The 19415-nt window shown below is 42.0% G+C and overlaps 1 protein-coding gene across 3 annotated transcripts in view; it reads left to right on the top strand.

Moving 5' to 3' along the window:
* LOC120546935 (pleckstrin homology domain-containing family G member 1) overlaps positions 1–19415 on the top strand; it is a 72831-nt gene that overhangs the window by 22676 nt on the left and 30740 nt on the right. Inside the window, exon 1 of one of the 3 annotated variants that reach the window (XM_039782202.1) lies at positions 5139–5476. The exons of 1 other annotated variant lie outside the window; for it this stretch is intronic. Coding sequence is in view for 1 of the 2 variants with exons in the window: in XM_039782201.1 (XP_039638135.1) it covers positions 14701–14710 (10 nt within the window). In the remaining variant the exon portion in view is untranslated. Of the gene's footprint in view, positions 1–5138; positions 5477–14347; positions 14711–19415 lie in introns of those variants that run through there. One more of the 3 variants, XM_039782201.1, reaches the window with a different exon arrangement.

The following is a 19415-nucleotide window of genomic DNA, read 5'->3' as shown; positions in this document are numbered from 1 at the left end:
ATCTTAATGCCAAACACATGCACTTAACTAAGATGACCCATTCGTATTTATAGCAGTGGAGGTGTATCAGTTACACTTTTAAAACCACACCAAGAAATATTATTTTAATCTAAGTGTGTTTGTATTTCAGAGCTGCGAGTGATGACTCGTTCAATAAATCACTTTAATGCTGAAGTCAAGGCTACACTGCAACACTGTCAAAAGTCAGTGCCTCCCACCTTCAATATACTGAATCTGGTCCATGTTTTAAGATTGCAGTTATTGTTACATTTCTTTCCCCCCTGCTAGATGTTTGGCACAAATAATGCTTGGGGCCTCCGGTGTTAGGCAGTGAGGCATTACTTTCTAACATATTACAGTAATATGATTACTTTTCTCAGGAACAAGAAATATAAGGGATTACAATTTTAAATTTAAGTAATAACATTGTAGTTACTCTGCCGTGCAAAGCGAAAAGACTAAATTTTGGTCAAATTAGTAATTTTTGGAACATTAAAGATCTGCTTTATCATGTGGACAAATATCTTGAGTCAATTTTATTGTTTTGGGGAGAAAATTGTGTGTTGTCTTTGCCGTAACTTCAAAAGCCGTAGAGAAGCCAAGGCAGAATACCGTAACGGTATCTACGGTTCTTTGTCTTTGTTTCATGGCCCTTCAGAATGCTCAAATTGAGTTAAGGTACTCTGTAAATGCGATGCCCGCGCTGCACACACACACACACACACACACACACACACACACACACACACACACACACACACACACACACACACACACACACACACACACACACACACACACACAGAGCAGAGGACGACACACATGTACCTGACTGGGAAAGATACCGCTACGCTCGTTACTGTAAGTAGGCTACAATAAAACCTAAAAGTAAATCAATACGTATCAATACCCCCTCACCTGTCTACAGGCATACACATGTAGGAAGCGATATTTTTCAATCTGATCTGTCTGGGCAGTCCACTCTCGTCCACTGCGCCATTTACACAAACACAACTCTACTCTGCTCTAAATAGTGAATTTTGACAAACGATCTAAAATAAAAGCTGTCGGTTTGTAGTCTAACTGTTTATCTTAGTTTGCCACAAATCTTGAAATTTGGACAAATTCTTGTAAACTTAACTGCTGGCTAAACTAACCATCCTCTCTGCTGGAGCATTTATGGATGTATTATAAGACCAAAACAAACCAAGGTGGCTACTTAATATGCACGTGAATGACGGCATCTTTATGTTCACATCTTCATTCTTGCAAGGAGTCTAAATTAGTGCCTCATATCCAAACAGAAGAACATGATTTATATGCATTAAAACCTCAAAACACTCTCATGCTTAATTCTGCCATCTGTCAGAGAGAGTGTGTGAATCAATCATGTGACTGCCTGTGTGGTACCAGTTTTAGTATGAAATACAGAAAAAAACTTATTGATATATAATTTTCATAGGATGTTGATAAATGTGAAGCCATTTTTATCATAGTGAGTCCAATAGGGTTAATATTGCTTACATTTTAAGTAAAAGTTATCATTGTTATCATAACATGCTATAAAATAGAAGTTAAGGTATTTTGCCTTGGTATGGCCGATTGTCATTTTGTGGGCAATGCTAAGGCATGGATGTATTAAGAGATTAAGATTAAGGCAGAATACAGTAATTTACAAAAAAGGGTCAAAGGTCAAATTTGAGTTCAACATTTTTTGGTAGATTTATACAGGCATACACTACAAAATGTAAACATTACAATATTATACATATGACTCAAGTGTCAGGACATTAAGATAACTTTAAAGTCGTTTTTCTCAGTTTCATACTGGTGAGTTAAGGTCTTTTGCCTTAGTAGGGCAGTAAGAGCTCAGTAACACTTTTGTTACTTTGACAATTTGGGGTCAACTTGTTTGCTTTCTTTCCAGGAGTTTGATGGAGGGTTTATCTAAATTTCTACAAATGTGTCCCTGTGTCAATTGTTCCGTTGTTCTTAGTATATGAAAAATCTGTCAAAAAAAGACTTAAAGGACAATTCCGGCACAAAACGAACCTAGGGGTTAATGACTGATGTGTACCTACTCTGTCGCTCTCTGGGACATGTTTTCATGCTAATCGAATGAGTTTGGAGCTTTGACGAGGCTACCGCGGACCGCTGGTTAGCTTACAATGCTAGTATTTGGGGCATGGGGACACTCAAACCCAGAGAGCGACAGAGTAGGTACACATCAGTTAATAACCCCTACGTTCGTTTTGCGCCGGAATTGTCCTTTAAAGGTTATTTATTATTAAAATGTTCCCATTTCCTCTGTAAAACATTAAATATTTGTGATAACTTATCTTGAATTCAGGGGTGGTTACATAAATTTACCCAAATGTGATTTGAGGTGACATCTACCCCATCACATTACACCTCAGCTGATCGTTAGCTTGTGGGTGGTAGTATGTAGCAAAGCAATATCATGGTTTGACATGTGTTTTTTGGAAGAGTGTGGTTGAGGTCTAATGTGTTCATTTTTCCCTTTTCCTTCTGATCTAACAATGCGGGTGAGGCAGGTAAAGGTGGAGGAAAACTCTTCTACAGCTAGGTATCTCACTACAGTGCTGAAACTCTTTGTATGCTCAAAAGAATTGATTTAAACATGTGGGTGTAGAGGGCTTTGGAGTTACTTAAAGGCAGACTAATGAAAATAAGTAATGTCACCAATTCATCCTTTGCTGTTCAGTAATTATTAATAAAGTACTTTTTCAGTGAGTCATATGTAATGAGTGATTGATTAGCCGTATGAGTAGAACCCTAATGACATCAGAGAAACAAAGATCACGTTAAGAGAATAAACAAACAAGAAATAAGTCACACTTATAAAAAATTCCGGGTGCTGTCAATTCGATGCCACCAGGAAATCCCTGGGTGGAGGAGATTTTTTATTTTTTTTATTTAACCTTTATTTATTCAGGGAAGGGTCACTGAGAGGCAACCTCTCTTTTGCAGGAACACCCTGATCACATTCACACAGTTAGATAAAAGCGTAATGTTTGGTAACGCTGTAATGACAAAGCCATCACATGAGTATGATTCACCTGCCTGATGATGTCACATCCTGTTTCATTCCTTCATCAGTAAACAAGCAGCTAAAGACGGGCAGGAAATGTTGGTGGGGAAGGACAGGGGGGGGGGGTTCTTTCTGCTGTTAGTTGGGGAGCTCCTGAGCTGCTATCTAATTCACATTTCCACTTTTATTCTGTTTTTCCTGTTGGAGAAAACATCCGTCCAGTCGCTTCAGACAAAAATATGTTGACCGATTTCCTTTTTCTATTAAATACAGCTAATTTAATTCTAAATTTCAGGCTTTTGTGGAGAGGCAAGTCCCGTTTATTTGGATTAGGATATGACCCGTTTCCTCCTAATGATCACACAGTTGAATGTAGCCTATGACATCAGTGCAGGCTGGATTTTGTAAGGCTGCAACCAACAAAATCATTAGCGATCAATTTGCAATTATTTTCCCAATTAGTTGATTAATAATTTGGTCAGAAAATAGTGAAAATGGCTCCCAAGAGTCATTACAACTTACAAAATGCAACTTGACCTATTTGAAATATTATTTTTAATGCCAGAGCAGATCTTTATCAGAAAAATGGGAAACTAACTGAAGTGTCAAACTGGTCTTAAATTTGCCTCAAATAGCGGTCATATATCCAGAGCTCTGCAAAATGCAGTTCAACTATTGTTTATAGCCTTACTGTATATACGTAGATTACTCTGTCACAGAATAAACAAGACATTAAGGAATACCTCAGCCATAATGTGTTGTCATAACCGTATTGCATCAGCTTTAGATATCTCAAACAATCACAGGAAACCATTAAAGTCAAATTTTCTGTGTTTGACATGCTACCTGACACTTAGAGTAAACCCCACTGGTCTTGTCCTCGGAGCATAATTAAAGCATTGATAAGAAGGAGCAGTTGGCAGCAGGCTATCAGCATGTTATTCCTTAGACACTGTTCTATCGTCCGTCATTGTCTCTGTGTGTTTTAGAGTGCAAGGTGTGGTGTTTGGTTACAAAGGTTCGGCACTGTGTTTGTGGGTTTATCCAGGTTAGGACAATAGCAGCATTTCGCTGACCCACATGAGCCCTGTTTGTATGGTCACTGGTCACTGCTACAGTAGGTCAGAGACAGCAGGGTTAAAAAAGTTCCTTAAGTTAAATGCTAAAAGTCACTATGTATGTTTTTAAGAAGATTTAGGTCATTTATTTTTAGGGTTAAGTGTATCTCAGTTGGTTTCTTATCAAAGGGCAATGTTTGCCACCACCTGTGATTGCAAAGCCACCACGTGCAGTTTTGTTTTCCCTGGAAAAACGTAAGGCCGGTGAAAACATGGAAGTGAGAAAGTTTGTGTGCTGACGGGGACAGGAGCTACTTTATCAATCCCAGGAAGCCTTGCTACCAGGAGGCAGGAACAACAGCCACTGGCTCAGAGAAAGGGGACTTTCCTCCGTTAGGATGCAGAACAATGCCAAAATTACTCACATACACAATGACTATTGGCTTGGATATTTTCTGTGTGTGCTCATACAGACCAGCTCACAGCAGGTTGCACTTTGAGCTCTGAGCCCTGTGATCTCTGCTCGCTGGCTGTCTTTATGGGTAGTCTAACCCTTTACCCTTACCCAACCTCTTTTATTCAAGAAGCTCTGATATTGAAAGTGACACTGGGGAGTGAAGTACAAAAAGTGGCTGAAAAAGAGGCTCTAAACTAATGCTGCATGTAATGTGACCCACATGTAGTGTTTTTGAGGTTAGATGAGACGGCTTGTCCTTACGCTGCCCTCCTTTTTTGTTTCCTATTCTGCATCAGCTTTCTGTCTCACCCACCCACACCCCCTCTCCCGTTTATCACTATTAGCTCACATTAATTCTTGATCGTTTGACTCTCCTCTCCCTTTTCACAATTTTAGCGACGGCTCGCTCTCGCTTCGGTTTCTGTCACTTGTGTCGACTGCAATGCTGGCTGCTCTCCAGTTCTTGTGGCGATCCCACACCGCTAAGTGAGAGAGGAGAGAGAGCGAGGGTCCAGTTGGAAAGAGGGAGAGAGACTAGTCTTGCAGCAGTAATTGGTCAGGAAGTGGGCTGCTTGGATGTGCAAGCTCTTCTCTCCCTCTCTCTCCCCCTCCCCTCCCAGTGAGCAGTTAGTTCAGTTGCGTTTTGCTTCCATCTGTTCCCCTCTCTCTCTGCCTCTTTCCTCTCAGTGTCTCTCTCTTTCTCTCCAAACTGACCTCATAGAGGGGTGGACCACGGACAGGGCCGCCTTGACACGAGCCCTACCTACCTCTCTAAAGCCAGTCTGCGTTTCCAAGACTGTATGTGTGGTGTGAAACTTTTCGAATGCCTGAACATGGATCTAACCTGTGACAGGATACTGGCATATCAGCAGCTGAGGAAAGGCTAATCGTGGGAATGGTCTCTCTGAGGTGAGTTGTCATTGTCTTTATGTGGTGCTGCAAACTGCCATGACACAGAGTGTGCCCTCAGTTTTTTTGTTTAATTTACTGTCAATGGTTCTGCTCTTACAATATGCTCAGGCGACACAGTGCAGAGTTTTTTCTTTTCTCAACAGAACAGATATTTATTTAATCATAATTGTAGAGGTCGACTCCAAAGTCTCAATTTGGCATGACCCTATTGGCACCTTTGCCCACTTGTCTGATTAGGAGCCGTGTCAGACTGCAGCACTTATCCTACCTGTCTGGATTTAAGCTTGGGAGTCAGTGGTGGGCATAATAATGATGATGCTTTTTACATTTGTGTATCTGAGAGGATGATCAACATGGCTTTTGGAGGTGTGTTTGTTATGTCGTACCTTTTGAAGACCTATAAATCCAATTTGAATGTGACACTGGTAACCTAATTAAACAATCTTTGCTGTGCAGTTTTAAGACAAAAACAGAAAAACAAAGTCTAAAAAATAGAGTATCTTAAATCTCAGAAGTATCATAGCTTTAACAGATGTGCCCTATCTTCCTAGGGAAAGTTTGATAATGAACATTTGATGCATTCTTACCCGTGTGTGTGTGTGTGTGTGTGTGTGTGTGTGTGTGTGTGTGTGTGTGTGTGTGTGTGTGTGTGTGTGTGTGTGTGTGTGTGTGTGTGTGTGTGTGTGTGTGTGCGTGTGTGTGCGTGCGCGCGCGTGCACTTATGTTCTCCTTTGTGGTGTGTCCTCATTCTGGGAGCTCTAACTGGAGCACCCAGCTTCTGAGGGACACAGATTCTACAGACCAAATGGGATGAACTCATTCGTTGTTATGTGACTCATGCAATAAATCTTAATGATTAAGATTTATGGTTTTTAGATGATGGTTGGTCATCTTTTTTACTGTGGCCCTGGTTTCTGGTCCTGTATGCTGTTTTTACTGTATGTTAGATGAGACTTTACACACATATTTTTAGTCTAAGGTATTACTTGTGCGCCACAAATCAGATAGTTGCATTTGGATAATGTTCCAGTATTTCTAATCATAAAACTGGTTTAGATATTCTTGATGATAACCTGATGATATAGTCTTCATAAAGGCAGGGATAAACGTCCTCTATATATGGATATACAGTTTATTTCAAATATACCCCTGAATCAAGTTTAAATCTATTCTTTTGCTCTTAAAAAGACCATACGTGTGCATAATAAACACATTCCTACTTCAAGAAACATATTATTTTGTATTCTCATATAAAGTGTAAATATAGTATAAGTTGGATACTGTATTAGTTTAGTATATGTCACGTGTTTCCCTAATGGGACAAAAGTCCCTATGTCCGTGCTCTGCTGGCCTCCTTTCCTGGAGCGGGACCCTCGTCCTGCATTTTAATCTGAGGCCAAACACAGCTTCCTCCGTACATCCGCCACACATGCTCACATACTCACTCAACACACAATAACTCTGCGGTCGCACACACACACACACATATACACACACACACACACACACACACACACACACACACACACACACACACACACACACACACACACACACACACACACACACACATACACACACACACATACACACACACACACATAAATATACATGACTATAAAGAAATTAAGCACAATACTTTCTTTTCAGTCTCACTCAACTCAAATCTACTGTATGCTGCACAAACTCAATAAAAAGAAAGAAAAGGAACAGTAAACATTAACAATGTATTGCTTGTGTTGATTTGAAAAGAAATATCTATCTGCAATCCCACCAGCCAAATAATATTCACTTCTAGGAAATGAAAGTTATAGTTCCTGTAAACCACCTGTTTTTCTCCTCTTCTCCTCCCGGTGATTTCCTTTTTTTGTCGTTTATCTGCATCTGTTAATGTGAATACCAACTCACTGCATATTTGAATACTGACATTATCCCCCATCGTAAATTCTTTTCCTGGGTTCTGCTATGGTCGTGGTGCCACCCTGCTCTATCATTAGCTGCGGCTGTTGACCTTGTTGTTGTTGACGTAGCAGCTGTAGTTATTTCTGTGTCTCTGTTGTTTAGTCTGCTGGAATGGCGAAGACGCTCCTTGTTTTCCTGGACACTGCTATGGTCAAATTGTGGGGGATTCCTGCTCTTATATTAGCTCAGTCTGGTGCCTCAGTCGGATTTCTGGCTGGCAATAGTCAGAAATTCCTGGACTTGACCTGGCACTGGCAGCAGACTGCTGTGGCCCGAGGGAATAACGGCCATGAATCTGGAAACCTCATAAAAATGGGAAAGGGAAAATCAATACAGGATATTGCAGAGTTAGTCAGGACGGTAGATTTTACCAACCCGTTCTCACTATCAACTCGTCAAATACTGAAGCGTGGTCAGTGGCTCTCAGCGTTGGATGTCGACGCAAAAATCACCCTTTAGCAGCAGCTGGACCGCAGTGCTGTAACTGTACGCACACACCGCCACCGACTTGAGCTTCTCAAGATACCGGAAGTCATTCATTTTCAATGGAAGCTGGCTTCTCTCAGCTGCAAGGAGCGTTAAATCTGTTGGCGTCGCGTTTTGGGCGTTTTGAGCGTCCAGAGCATCAATCAGAAAGTTGAACTTTGGTCAACTTTATGGTAATTGTTCCTACCAAAACATTAGTTCCGTGAAAATGGAGGAAAAGCTCATAATCACCGTTGCTGGGTTCCCCTATCATTTATGATATGACGTTTGCGTATAGGGACCAGTAAACGTTACCTGCCGTCACATGGTCTCTAAACAGTCCGCTCACGGTGAAGTCCTGCACGGATCAACAGCTGGCGGCTGCTCGCTCTGCCTGCATTCTGCTGCGGTTCAGCGGCTAACGAGCGAGCTAACTGCTAACAGACACTACTGCGACCAACAAACAATACAAATTCTGTCCTTTATATATGTAATTTATAAAAGGTTTCTAGTGTCTTCAATCAATTGTCTTCAATCATGTGTTGAACATGATTGAAGAATGATGCCACGTCAGAGCGGCCAACAGCTTCCCCGTACTTTTTGACAAGCATCCTTGACAGGGCAGCCAGAGCTTCTTTACAGCTCAAGTCGGTGGCGGTGTGTACGTACAGTAAAGGCGCTGACGCACCAACCCGATTATTGGCCGTTGGACAGTCTGGCGAGGTCACTACACTCAAGTCTGTTCGGTGTGTTCCGTGCCGTCATCAGTCGGAGGAGTTGTTGGCATTCATTTGGGCCGATTTGACTTGTTGAATCGGCCAGTGGGCAGTCAATGACGAGTGGGATGAGCTTGGTGAACGGCTCTCAAAATCTGACTAAAATCTTTTAAACTGACCTTTGTCGATCTGAAATGAAGACCGATTCAGCAACTGCATGGCCTATTTCTCGCTTAAAATGTTTTCAGAAACACGTTTCGGTGAACTATTTTAGTACAATATGAGATCGTATTCCGAACAAACTGCCATTAAAGGTCCCATGGCATGAAAATTTCACTTTATGAGGTCTTTTAACATTAATATGCGTTCCCCCAGCCTGCTTATGGTCCCCCAGTGGCTAGAAATGGCGATAGGTGTAAACCGAACCCTGGGTATCCTGCTCTGCCTTTGAGAAAATGAAAGCTCAGATGGGCCGATCTGGAATCTTGCTCCTTATGAGGTCATAAGGAGCAAGGTTTCCTCCCCTTTCTCTGCTTTGCCCGCCCAGAGAATTCGACCCACCCATGACAGAGAGACATCCTGGCTTTCAAACGAGCAAAGTGGCAGTTGGCCACACCCCCACCCTCCACCTTGCCCCCCCTCTCTCCTCCTCAATAGCTACAGACGCAGAAATGGCACATACTAAGGAAAGCTCATTGTGGGACTGGCTCTAGTGGCTGTAATTTTGCACCAAGCCCGAATTTCGGGAAAGAAACTTCAGATACAGTATTAGGGGACCACTAAGGCCTATATAAAAGCATCCAAAGAGCACCATGTCATGGGACCTTAAGGTCAGTTTTGAAATTAGGGAAAAGCCAGACCCACGTGACACGTTTGTCCAATCAGCTGCCGGTTTTCATTTTTTGGGCGACAATACAGATTAACGCCGCCTACTGTTATGGAGATGTATTGCGTCTTGTGCACGCGCAGAACGTACGCTCAAGTCAGCGTCACTTTGGTGTGTTCCGAGGCACTTTTTTGGCCAACTCGGGGAGTCAGTCAGTCCGACTGCCTTTTCTGCCGAAGGTCGGCCGTCGGGTTGGTGTGTCAGAGCCTTAAGATGACGTAGTATTAAGAGCGACGATGGTAGAACGGTAAAAGACCTCAAATTTGCGTAAGGAGGTTGGTTGTTCAAATTCACAGAACTAATTTTAAATACTAGAGAGATCTCAACATTTACCAAGACTTATAATGTTAGGATGAATATTGGGCAAATGTCTATTAAATAATAGCCTGGATGCTCTTTTTTACAGACAATTTGACTTGTAGCACAGATGTTACAAATATTCTTAAATACGCCTTTAGTCTATTTAAGTGTTCCAGTGAGCCATGACAGTGAGCCCCCATGGCAGACATGAGGGTTGTATCAATCTTCTTATGCAACACTCTGCCAGAAAGCGAATAAGCATATTTCCCAAAATGTTTAATTGGCATATTTTTTAATCAACGTGAAAAACAGTTGCGTCATTTGCTACTGATTAATTGGGGTGAAACAAAGCAAAATATACTTCCATAACCTTAACCATTTGATTTTTACTCTAACCATGACATAGAAGGTCCCCTAACCTTAATGAAGTAATCACTTCAACCCAGACCTTTTTAAGAAGTGCTTATTTCAACCCAAGACACAATCTCTCCCTAAACCTGAAAAAGTCGTTGTGCCTAAACTAAACCTTAACCATAGTGTTGTCACATCATAAAACTGATTTATTTTTCAACAGTGATTATTAATGATTTGGGAGGAAACAAATGATGACAAATGATGTTGTGCTGCCGATAGGGGCGTCAGATCACAACACACTGTGATTTTGCCATTTAATTTGGAGGACTTGCAGAATATGTCGGACTTTCAGACAGTGATGAATGAATTTTCAAACCTTAAAGTTAATTAATGGGGAAAATGGAGGAAAAAAACCCCTGTGTGTTAAGGGGTAAATGAAGAGCTCAAGCGGCAAGAACAAAGAGTCTGTAGATGATCCATCTCACCAGTGACAAAGACAGACAGGGTCACAGAGGGAGGGGGAAACTGTATATGAATGACCCCTCCACCCACAAACGCCTGTCATTAGTCACAGTCTCTCTCAGTCTGAATCTATTCCCTCAGTGTAGTCCACCTATGCACTGTATGGGTTACCAGAGAAACAGACTACACTTTAAATTGTGGACAGCTGAGAAAATGAAGAAGCTGTCAGGCTGTCTGCGCAAGAGTGTCGACCTTAAACACACACACACACACACACACACACACACACACACACACACACACACACACACACACACACACACACACACACACACACACACACACACTGCCCACTGCAATAGCAATCATCCAAAAAGTTCTCTGCCTGCCCTCATCCCTCCAGGACATGCTTAACTGAATGGGGACAGTTTTTATTTTTGATTACACACACACTCTAAAACATTTTCAAAAGGCCGTGGTCTTTTAAGTTTGAGTTTACAATGCTGTTGATTATGTGTGTGTGTGTGTGTTTGTACCAGTAAAAGTTAAATAGAGTGAGTATGAACCCTGTGACTTGTTTCACTGTTTGCAGTGAGCGTTTTGAGGAATGGAGTGGTTTATTGACAATAAGTATTTTCTTCCCCCTCTCCCGCCCTCTCTCTCTCTCTCTCTTGCTCTCTCTCTCGCTCTCTCTCACTGTCTTTCCACATGCCACTCTGACTTGGAGATAAATGCCTCGCTGTCGTCATAGTGACCACGACGGCGCTATGGCTCCCAATCATCTTGGCATCAAGGCAACTCCAAAACCATCAATTCTGACTCTGGGTGCATGGAGGAAGTTTGAGAGAAATCTGCTCTCTGAGTGGATAGGGATGACATACTAAAGAGACATTGGAGCAGAGCCGATATAATAATAATTGACTTGACTGCAAGTAGTGCAAAAACTATTAGTTGATTTAAATAAATAAAAAACAATGAATCATTTAATGGACTACCCCAGCAATTTAGCAACGCACCTATATAAAGTCTAGGAACTTACCAGGGACAGATTTCTTTTCAAAAAGAGTTGGAAAAATTGATGCAGCAGAGATATCCTAAAAACATTGGAGCCTACATTTCCCATAATGCCACTTTGTAGTGTATTTTGCTAATTGTTAATTTTACATTTCTTGGTACAATGTGTTATCTAGTAAGCTTTAGAGGTGCTGATTGGCAGATGTTTTTACCACTGGACAGAGCCAGGCTGTTTCCCCTGTTTCTAGTCTTTATGCTAAGATAGGCTAACCACCTCCTGGCTTTAGCCTCATATTTAGCATACAGACATGAGAGTGGTATCAATCTTCTCATCCAAGTCTTTGCAAAAACGTGAATAGGCTTATTTCACAAAATGTTGCACTATTCCTTTCTGGTGTGACAGGCATTTTACAGACTGGACTATTAATAAATGATAATCCTCAGATGATATCAATATATCATTAGTGAACCACACGCTGCTGCAATCTTTGTTTCTTCAAGGGAAAGATGCGTAAGACTTCTTTTGCCTGATCAAATCTGCAGCCGGAACATAAAGTAGAGCTAATCTTTGATTTTATCAATATCCTCAGAGTTACCGTCTCCCCTTTCATCCTCTTTTTTTACTGTGTCCACATGTGTTGCAGCTCATATACTGATTGTCATATCCAGTAAAAAAAGGAACAATATTGTTTCTCTGGTCGATCTCCTGCAGGGAGGCGGTCCGAGCATACAGGGGGCATTAGATAAGCCGGACTGCTGCTGTAGGTTTCTGTCATCAACAGGTTGTGTGTGTTTGTGTGTGTGTGTTGTGTTGTGTGTGTGTGTGTGTGTGTGTGTGTGTGTGTGTGTGTTGTTGTGTGTGTGTGTGTGTGTGTGTGTGTGTGTGTGTGTGTGTGTGTGTGTGTGTGTGTATTTAGATTGGGAGTGGAGGTTTAGGGGCTTCGTGGGTCAACCTAGCCTTAGACAATTAGAGAGAGGGGTTGTGCTTCTTGGGCTCTGGTCCTTATGTGTGTGTATGTGTGAGGATAGTCCAGGGGGTCTCTATTATTGTATTGGTGAGGAGAAGGGGGTGGTGTTAGCAGGACCCCATGCTGCTGGGACCAGTCCTTGTCTTTTAAAAGAGGGACGACAAATAGTCGACACATTTGCTTTAGTGCTTGAGACTGAGGGCCTATTGTCTCATGTGTGTCTTCCTTATGGGACCCATGAGCGGTCCTGAACTATAACTGCTTTCTCAAATTATACACCTTTTTTAGAGCAGAAGTTCCGAACCTGGGGAATCGTGACACCTATGCGGGGTCAAAAGATGAATCCGAGGGGTCCTAAGATAAGAACATAAAGGATTTATTTCTGCTAGACAAATTTTCCTTTCATCTTTTTTCTTCTTGTATATTATTGGATCATTTTAGTTCCTCAGGCCTTTAAAAATAATTCAATTAAAACAAGGCAAACAAAATAGGGCTCCGTAGAATTTAGCAAACTGTCAAGTGTTGAAAGTTGGCATTGAAACATGGTCAGATTCTTATTTTGAGTCTTTGCTCAAATATTTCCTGTTATAAATCATAAGTAAAGGGCTGTCTTTTATTTAGGTAAAGTTATTGTTTGCTCCTTGTGTTAAGGCAATGTTAAAGGGATTTAGTATTGCACTTCCATAAAGGTCGGGGGCTTAAAAGAGACACATTGAAATTTAAGGAATGGTCACAATCGAAGCAGCAGAGGTCGACATATCCTGACTTTAACTCCCTAGTATTAGTACAACTCCAAAAAATATCCTAAAATTACCACAATACAACTCAGTAGTGTCTTTTATTAAACCGTCCCCAGCTCCTAAATGCCTCACACGTCCATTTTGTACTGTTCAGTTAATTTTTCAAATGTTGGAAAGCTCCCCCAGAGCCACAGCAAGCATTATATGACTTGACTGTGATGAATTTGTAAAAGCTGTGTAGTGTCCCTTTAAACACAGACGCACTGAAAAGTTTGTTTTGTTAAGTGAAAAAGGTGGATTTGTAGAAAAACTGTTCCTGTTCCTCAAAGGAAGCGATTGGAAAAAATTTGAGGCATCACAAGCCAAAAGTGTTAGTATAATTAATCCATTTCAACTGATGTTCATGTAGGTATGTCTTGAATCCCACTTTTGACATTTTGTGCGCTCATTCTGTCCAGCCTTTCTCTGATGTGGGACACAATGAGCGGTGCAGTGTCTCGCAGTGGATGAGGAGCTTTTGTTTGAGCTGGCTCCCGGCCCTATTGATCAGCCGTAACACCCTCCGCCCCTCTCTCTCTCCTCCTTGTAAAGTGTGTATACGTGTGTGATCTCTGGAGCTGTGCAGTTCAGATGCCTGCTGAGCATGCAGCAGACGCACACACACAAAAGGTGTTGCCAGCCCTAGAAGCGTTACGGACCGAGCTTAAAAGTTTGATTTTGGAACGAGAGAAGAAGAGGCTGAAATGAAATTGAGGGGTGGGCGGGATAAAAGAAGGGAAAGAAAGAGAGGAAAATGGAGAGGAGGAACTCCCAGCTCCTTGTAATTTGCTGTGGGAGAGAGGGAGGAGGAGTCAATGGGAGGGGAATACCCAGCAGGGAGGGAGCAGTAGAGAGCAGAGGCCATTCACTCCGACACATACAACCACACGCACACACACACTCGCATGCAAACACACATATGAACACTTTTAGACACACACATGCAGGCGGTGGATGTGTTGCCACAGGAGAGAGGGAGGGAGAGAGATATTCAGACAGAGGAGATCCTTGGCAAACTGAAGTGAGAGAAAGAAAGGACATCAGCCAGAGGAGTGTGTTTGAGTGTTAAGAAGAAAACCTGAGAGTGCATGCTCCTGTGTATATTTTGAATGAGCGGACTGCACATTTGCTCCCAGGAGAAAGGATCCACAATGATTTTGGAAATCTAAGAGAATTTTGCTGGGAAAACTGTTTGGAATACTCTGGATATGTGACCTGCTCGGGGAAATCTGTTTTCCTTTAAACCTGGGCCTCACTTTTTTTCTTTTCATAAACTCATTCACTCTAATTTCTATTGAATTGGAGCCAAGCCACAATGCCTACCGGTAAGCAGCAGCATTTTTTTTATTCTTCAAATATGCTCAATGATGTTTCCCAGCATGTTTAAATTATAGACACTCAAGTTTTTTTCCAGAGGGGAAGTGGTTCTGTGATGTGGTGGGACTAGATTTTGCTGTCGCAGGTGTTGCATGTCTGCAAGCTTCATCAAACGGTATTAAACCATATTCATGTAGAATAGGGTTACACGATGCACGATACTTTGGTGAAATGAGGAAGCTATTGATGATCAGAATAAGATATCATGCGTGGCAACACAACAAATGTATAAAAAGTGGATCTTTTCAAGTAGTCAAACTTCAGATAGCAACTTATAAATACAAGGTCCATTTACCAGCCATTGATGGTTTGGCTGTTTGTCTTAGTGGCTCTTTTGTGTGGTGGGTGTGTGATTTTATTTTCCTCAGCTGACAGTGCTGTGCCTCTGCAGCGTCTGTTTCTCTGCAGTACCGTTGTATGAACGTCTTCTGGTTGTTTTCTCACCCCTGGTGTTGAATGGAGCGTGTTTGCTTTCTCGCAGACATCGCGGGTTAAATTCCTAATGATGCGGAGATGATGGTGCACACAGCTTTCTGTTGTCCTTTCACGATCCGAGTGGTTATACAATATACTTTGTTGTTAGTTACAGATATCATTTTCAATGCAGTCACTGCAGGAAACAAAAAAAAAACTTTATGATGCGTTTCAGCTACATGTGACACAAAGCATCCAATTTACTTCGTACATGGTCCCTGAATACGTTTAAGAAAATGAATAAAATAGACTTCTAACTCTTTTGCACTTAAGGACAGCACGTGTCAGTTTCCTCTTGCTGGGTGTAGGTTTGACCGAGTGTTGAGATGCCATTCAGCCGCCTGTGACCCAAATTAGAGCCTTAAGGGCAGTGGTTGGGGGTGGCTACAAATGGGTACAGAGGAGAGCAGAACAGAACGGGGGTATAATTACTGTTTAGAGCAAACTCTTTGGTTTAGAGGTGCTGGAGACAATGGACCCCTCCGTTCTTCTCCTCCCACCCTGCTAGCCCAGTCCTCTGGAAGGACATCTGCCCCCCATCCTGAGTACTCACGTGCTAGGAACCACAGCCCTGTGAAGGCTGGATGGGTGGAGGGGAAAGCAGGGTGCAGAGTTGGGGGGGGTAGATCCCTTCGGAGGAATCCTTCTAATACAGAAAACAAATCAATAGTTTTCCAATCTCATGGTTCAGTGTCCACCCAAGTGTGTGTGTATCGCTATAGGAGCTGCAGGACTTAACAGAGTGTAACTGAAGTGAATGCAGAAAGTCCAGTGGCGAGGTTTTTTTTCCCACTGGGCTGCAATCCAATCGGGTCAGAGAATGAGGCTAGTGTGTCACACTCCGAGGGAGGCCAAGGGTGTGTGCAGCCAGGGTCGCGTGGGTATCCCGAGGGTGGGTGTGAGAGTGTGTGTCTGAAAATAGGGGGTGTAAGTTTGCAGGTGGACATTTTTTTCCCACAGAGTTTAAACACCGGTGCTGTCAGCTCAAACTACGCTTCACATTCTTCGCCGATGTCCACAGTGTCAATAACAAACAAAGAATCTCTACTAGGCTCTCGGACTTAACTCTCATCTCATAAACACAACCTGAAGATAAGGGGGTGTTAATCTGCGTGTATACAGTAAAATGTGTGAATGCAACCGTGCATGGCGGATGTTTATTTATTTTAATGGTTTTACTTTATCGTTAGAAAAAGCCATTTGTTGCTAATTAGCCTCCCAGCTGTGTGCGTGTTTGCTTAAACCATGTTTTGTGAGGCAATGAAAGCCATAGGAGTCTATTAGGTCACACCTCAAGTTTAAAATCCTGTCTTTACCAGCCATGACGTGTGTTGAGATGTTTGAAATACTGTCTTGAGATCGTTGGAGCTTGTGCAGCTTGTTCTGTGCCAACACGGTAAAGAAGGAATGCTTATTCTCTCTTCTTCTCTTTTTCCACCCATCTCTGCCCTCTCTTCTTCTTCTTCTTCTTCTTCTTCTTCCTCCCCCGGCTCCAGTCATTTGGCTGTTGTGTGAAATCCTGAGTGACACTTTAAGGTTCTTAGCGTCAGTTGAGATCAGGCCTGCGTCTCTATCACAAACAGAGACGGACCTTTAAGTGGACGCGGCGGAAGATGTGAGGCCGTAACTAAACAGACAGTAGGGACTTAGGTGCTTCATTGTGCTGTTGTGTCACTGCTCAGACTGCAGGGAACAAAAACTCTAAGTAGTTTGCATTTGAAGATATTTTAAAAGTTGAAGGTGGTAAGAGAATTTGGTAGATTGGTTTGAGATAGACAAAAAACCTTTAAGAATGAATTTACTACAAAAGGCAGGATTTAAAATGAGACAGAGCGAGTGGGATATAGAAAAGAGAAAAGGCAAGGGAGTGGGTGGTGTTTGACCTCTGGCCTTTCTTCTCATCTTCCTACTTTCATTCCTTTGGGTCCTCTCCTCCTCATTTCTCACTCTCTCACAGTCACATATGTCCTCTTCCCACCATGTTTTCCCATTACATTGTCTTTTTAAATTGTGTTAATATGTTGCCAAAGTAAAGACAAAAACTAATGGGCTATAACTCCATGAGATGCTTTCACTTTCAACTTTTGTACTCGCATGAAAACGATCTATCCGTATGCTTGTCGTGCCATAAGACTGCATAAGCATTGAACTCAGCTGCCATCTGGTAGGCCTGTTGCAGCATAAACAAGAACACACATGGACAAACAAGGTTGATTAAAGGACCCAGGAGCTGCACAAAGTGTGTGGTCAACTTACTCCTCTCTGGGACAAAAGCTTCAGTCTTTGTCCTCAAATTCGGGTCATTTCCAGATAAATTAAACTGGGCACCTGTGGATGTTGTATTAAATGTCCTCTTGTCCCTGTGAGACCAGACTTGCACCTTTTTACTACCTAATTGGGCTTTAGAGAGTGCAAATCTGTCACAAAAGTACAATCTACCTGCTTTACACACACTTTGAATAAATATATTTTAACACTTAATCATTTCTTGGCAACATTTCTTATTCTGCCTGTTTCAGTTTAACATTCCCTGGCTTTGCTTTCCTTTTGTCTTAAATTCTTCAGTGGATCTTCTATTTTGATTCAACTTTCTATTTCAGAAAAAGTCTGAGGAGCTGGCTTTCCTGAATCTACATTTAGAATTTAATTAAAATATGTAAACTCTCCCTGTAACTCCAAAAGTAATGAGACTCAACGGCCTTAGTGATATCCTCTTACATGGTCCCTTTAGATGAGACTCAGTCATTTTAGTGTGAATAGGGAGTGTTATGAACACATGTGCTCCAAATGCAAATATGAGCCCTGGTGGTCTGTAGCCATATACACAGGCTGGTCAATGTGTATTTTTATATAGTAAAGTATATGCTTGGAGAGGCTTGGTCTGAGCCCATAGGAATGTCCTGTGGAGCTCATATGGCACAGTGAACTTGGCGTTACTTTATGACCTGCCAAAACACATTCTGAGTTTGAATGTACAATAGGAAGAAGGAAGAAAAGAATGGCAGGAATCAAGACAGACAGGTTTGATTTAACTTACATTAATGAAAAATAAAGAAGGGTGAGAAGGGGGGCACATTCTTTCAGCTGGCTGACATGGCCTGTTGTCCTGGTCTCTCCTCGCTGATATCAGGTTGTAAATGATGATGTCTCTTTTAACCTCCTCTTTCTTAATGTCTGCTCACACCAGAAAGTGTTAATTTAATTTGCGTGACATAAATTTTGTCATCTACATTATGTCCACAACGTTCCGCACGGACCGTCCCAATGCAGCCCAAAAACCATGACTGAATGGACTTTGCATGCTGACACCCAAACGCAGACACCCAACCTAGCATTAGTAGAACAGCATGCAAGTCTGCGGTCTGCGTGGCCTGATCCACAGTGTATCTGTCCCTTCATTGTCACTGTAATCATTCCTCCTTTCAAAACTCACCACCTGTTCCCTCTCTCGCACGACACAGTCTTTACGCTTTGCATGAATGCCTTCCAAACTTCAGCCAAATCTGATGTGAACTTTTAGAGCTTTTAGAGTGTGTATTTTCTAAAGTTAGTCTTTTTTTTTTTTTTTTTACTGCTGTGTTTTATTGCTAAGGGATACTCCTTGGAAGTTGCGTGGCTTTGTTGCTGAAACCGGCATACTACACATTGTCACTTTGTTTTTAAACCCAATGATTTGGCATACCAAGCAACTTAAAATAAACACAGGCTTTTTCTTTTTTGCTGTTCTGTATCCATCTACATACAACATAATACTTTGAAATATTTTGAACTTGTTTATGGGTTAAACATCCACATTTTCACATGCCTATTACAAAACACTCACAGAGCTGTTAGTGCTGTTTGAGCTACTTGTGAAGATCATCAGGCCCGTAAGGAGGGCTGACAGCTGTTTGCTGACCACTCCAGAATAAAGAGCACTTCAGGTGACCATAAAGAGTGTAACCGAAGTGTAGCAGGAGTCATTAAACCTGGCTGGACTTGCGTGTCGGACTGACTCCACCGATGGAGGGAAGTTATCCATTTAAGCACATTGTCATATACATGCGCAGGTATGAATGAACATGAACAGTGTTCTGATGGTCAAGTCGATCCAGTTTGACATATACGTGTTTGATAAATCATTGTTAGCAATATTTGCATCTTCATTACCATTAATAAGGATAGTTATTGGGCAGCTCA

This window comes from Perca fluviatilis, chromosome 18 (assembly GCF_010015445.1).
Source record: "Perca fluviatilis chromosome 18, GENO_Pfluv_1.0, whole genome shotgun sequence".
NCBI lineage: Eukaryota > Metazoa > Chordata > Actinopteri > Perciformes > Percidae > Perca > Perca fluviatilis.
Note: the sequence above shows the minus strand (reverse complement) of the source record. Positions and strands in the feature narration are given on the sequence as shown.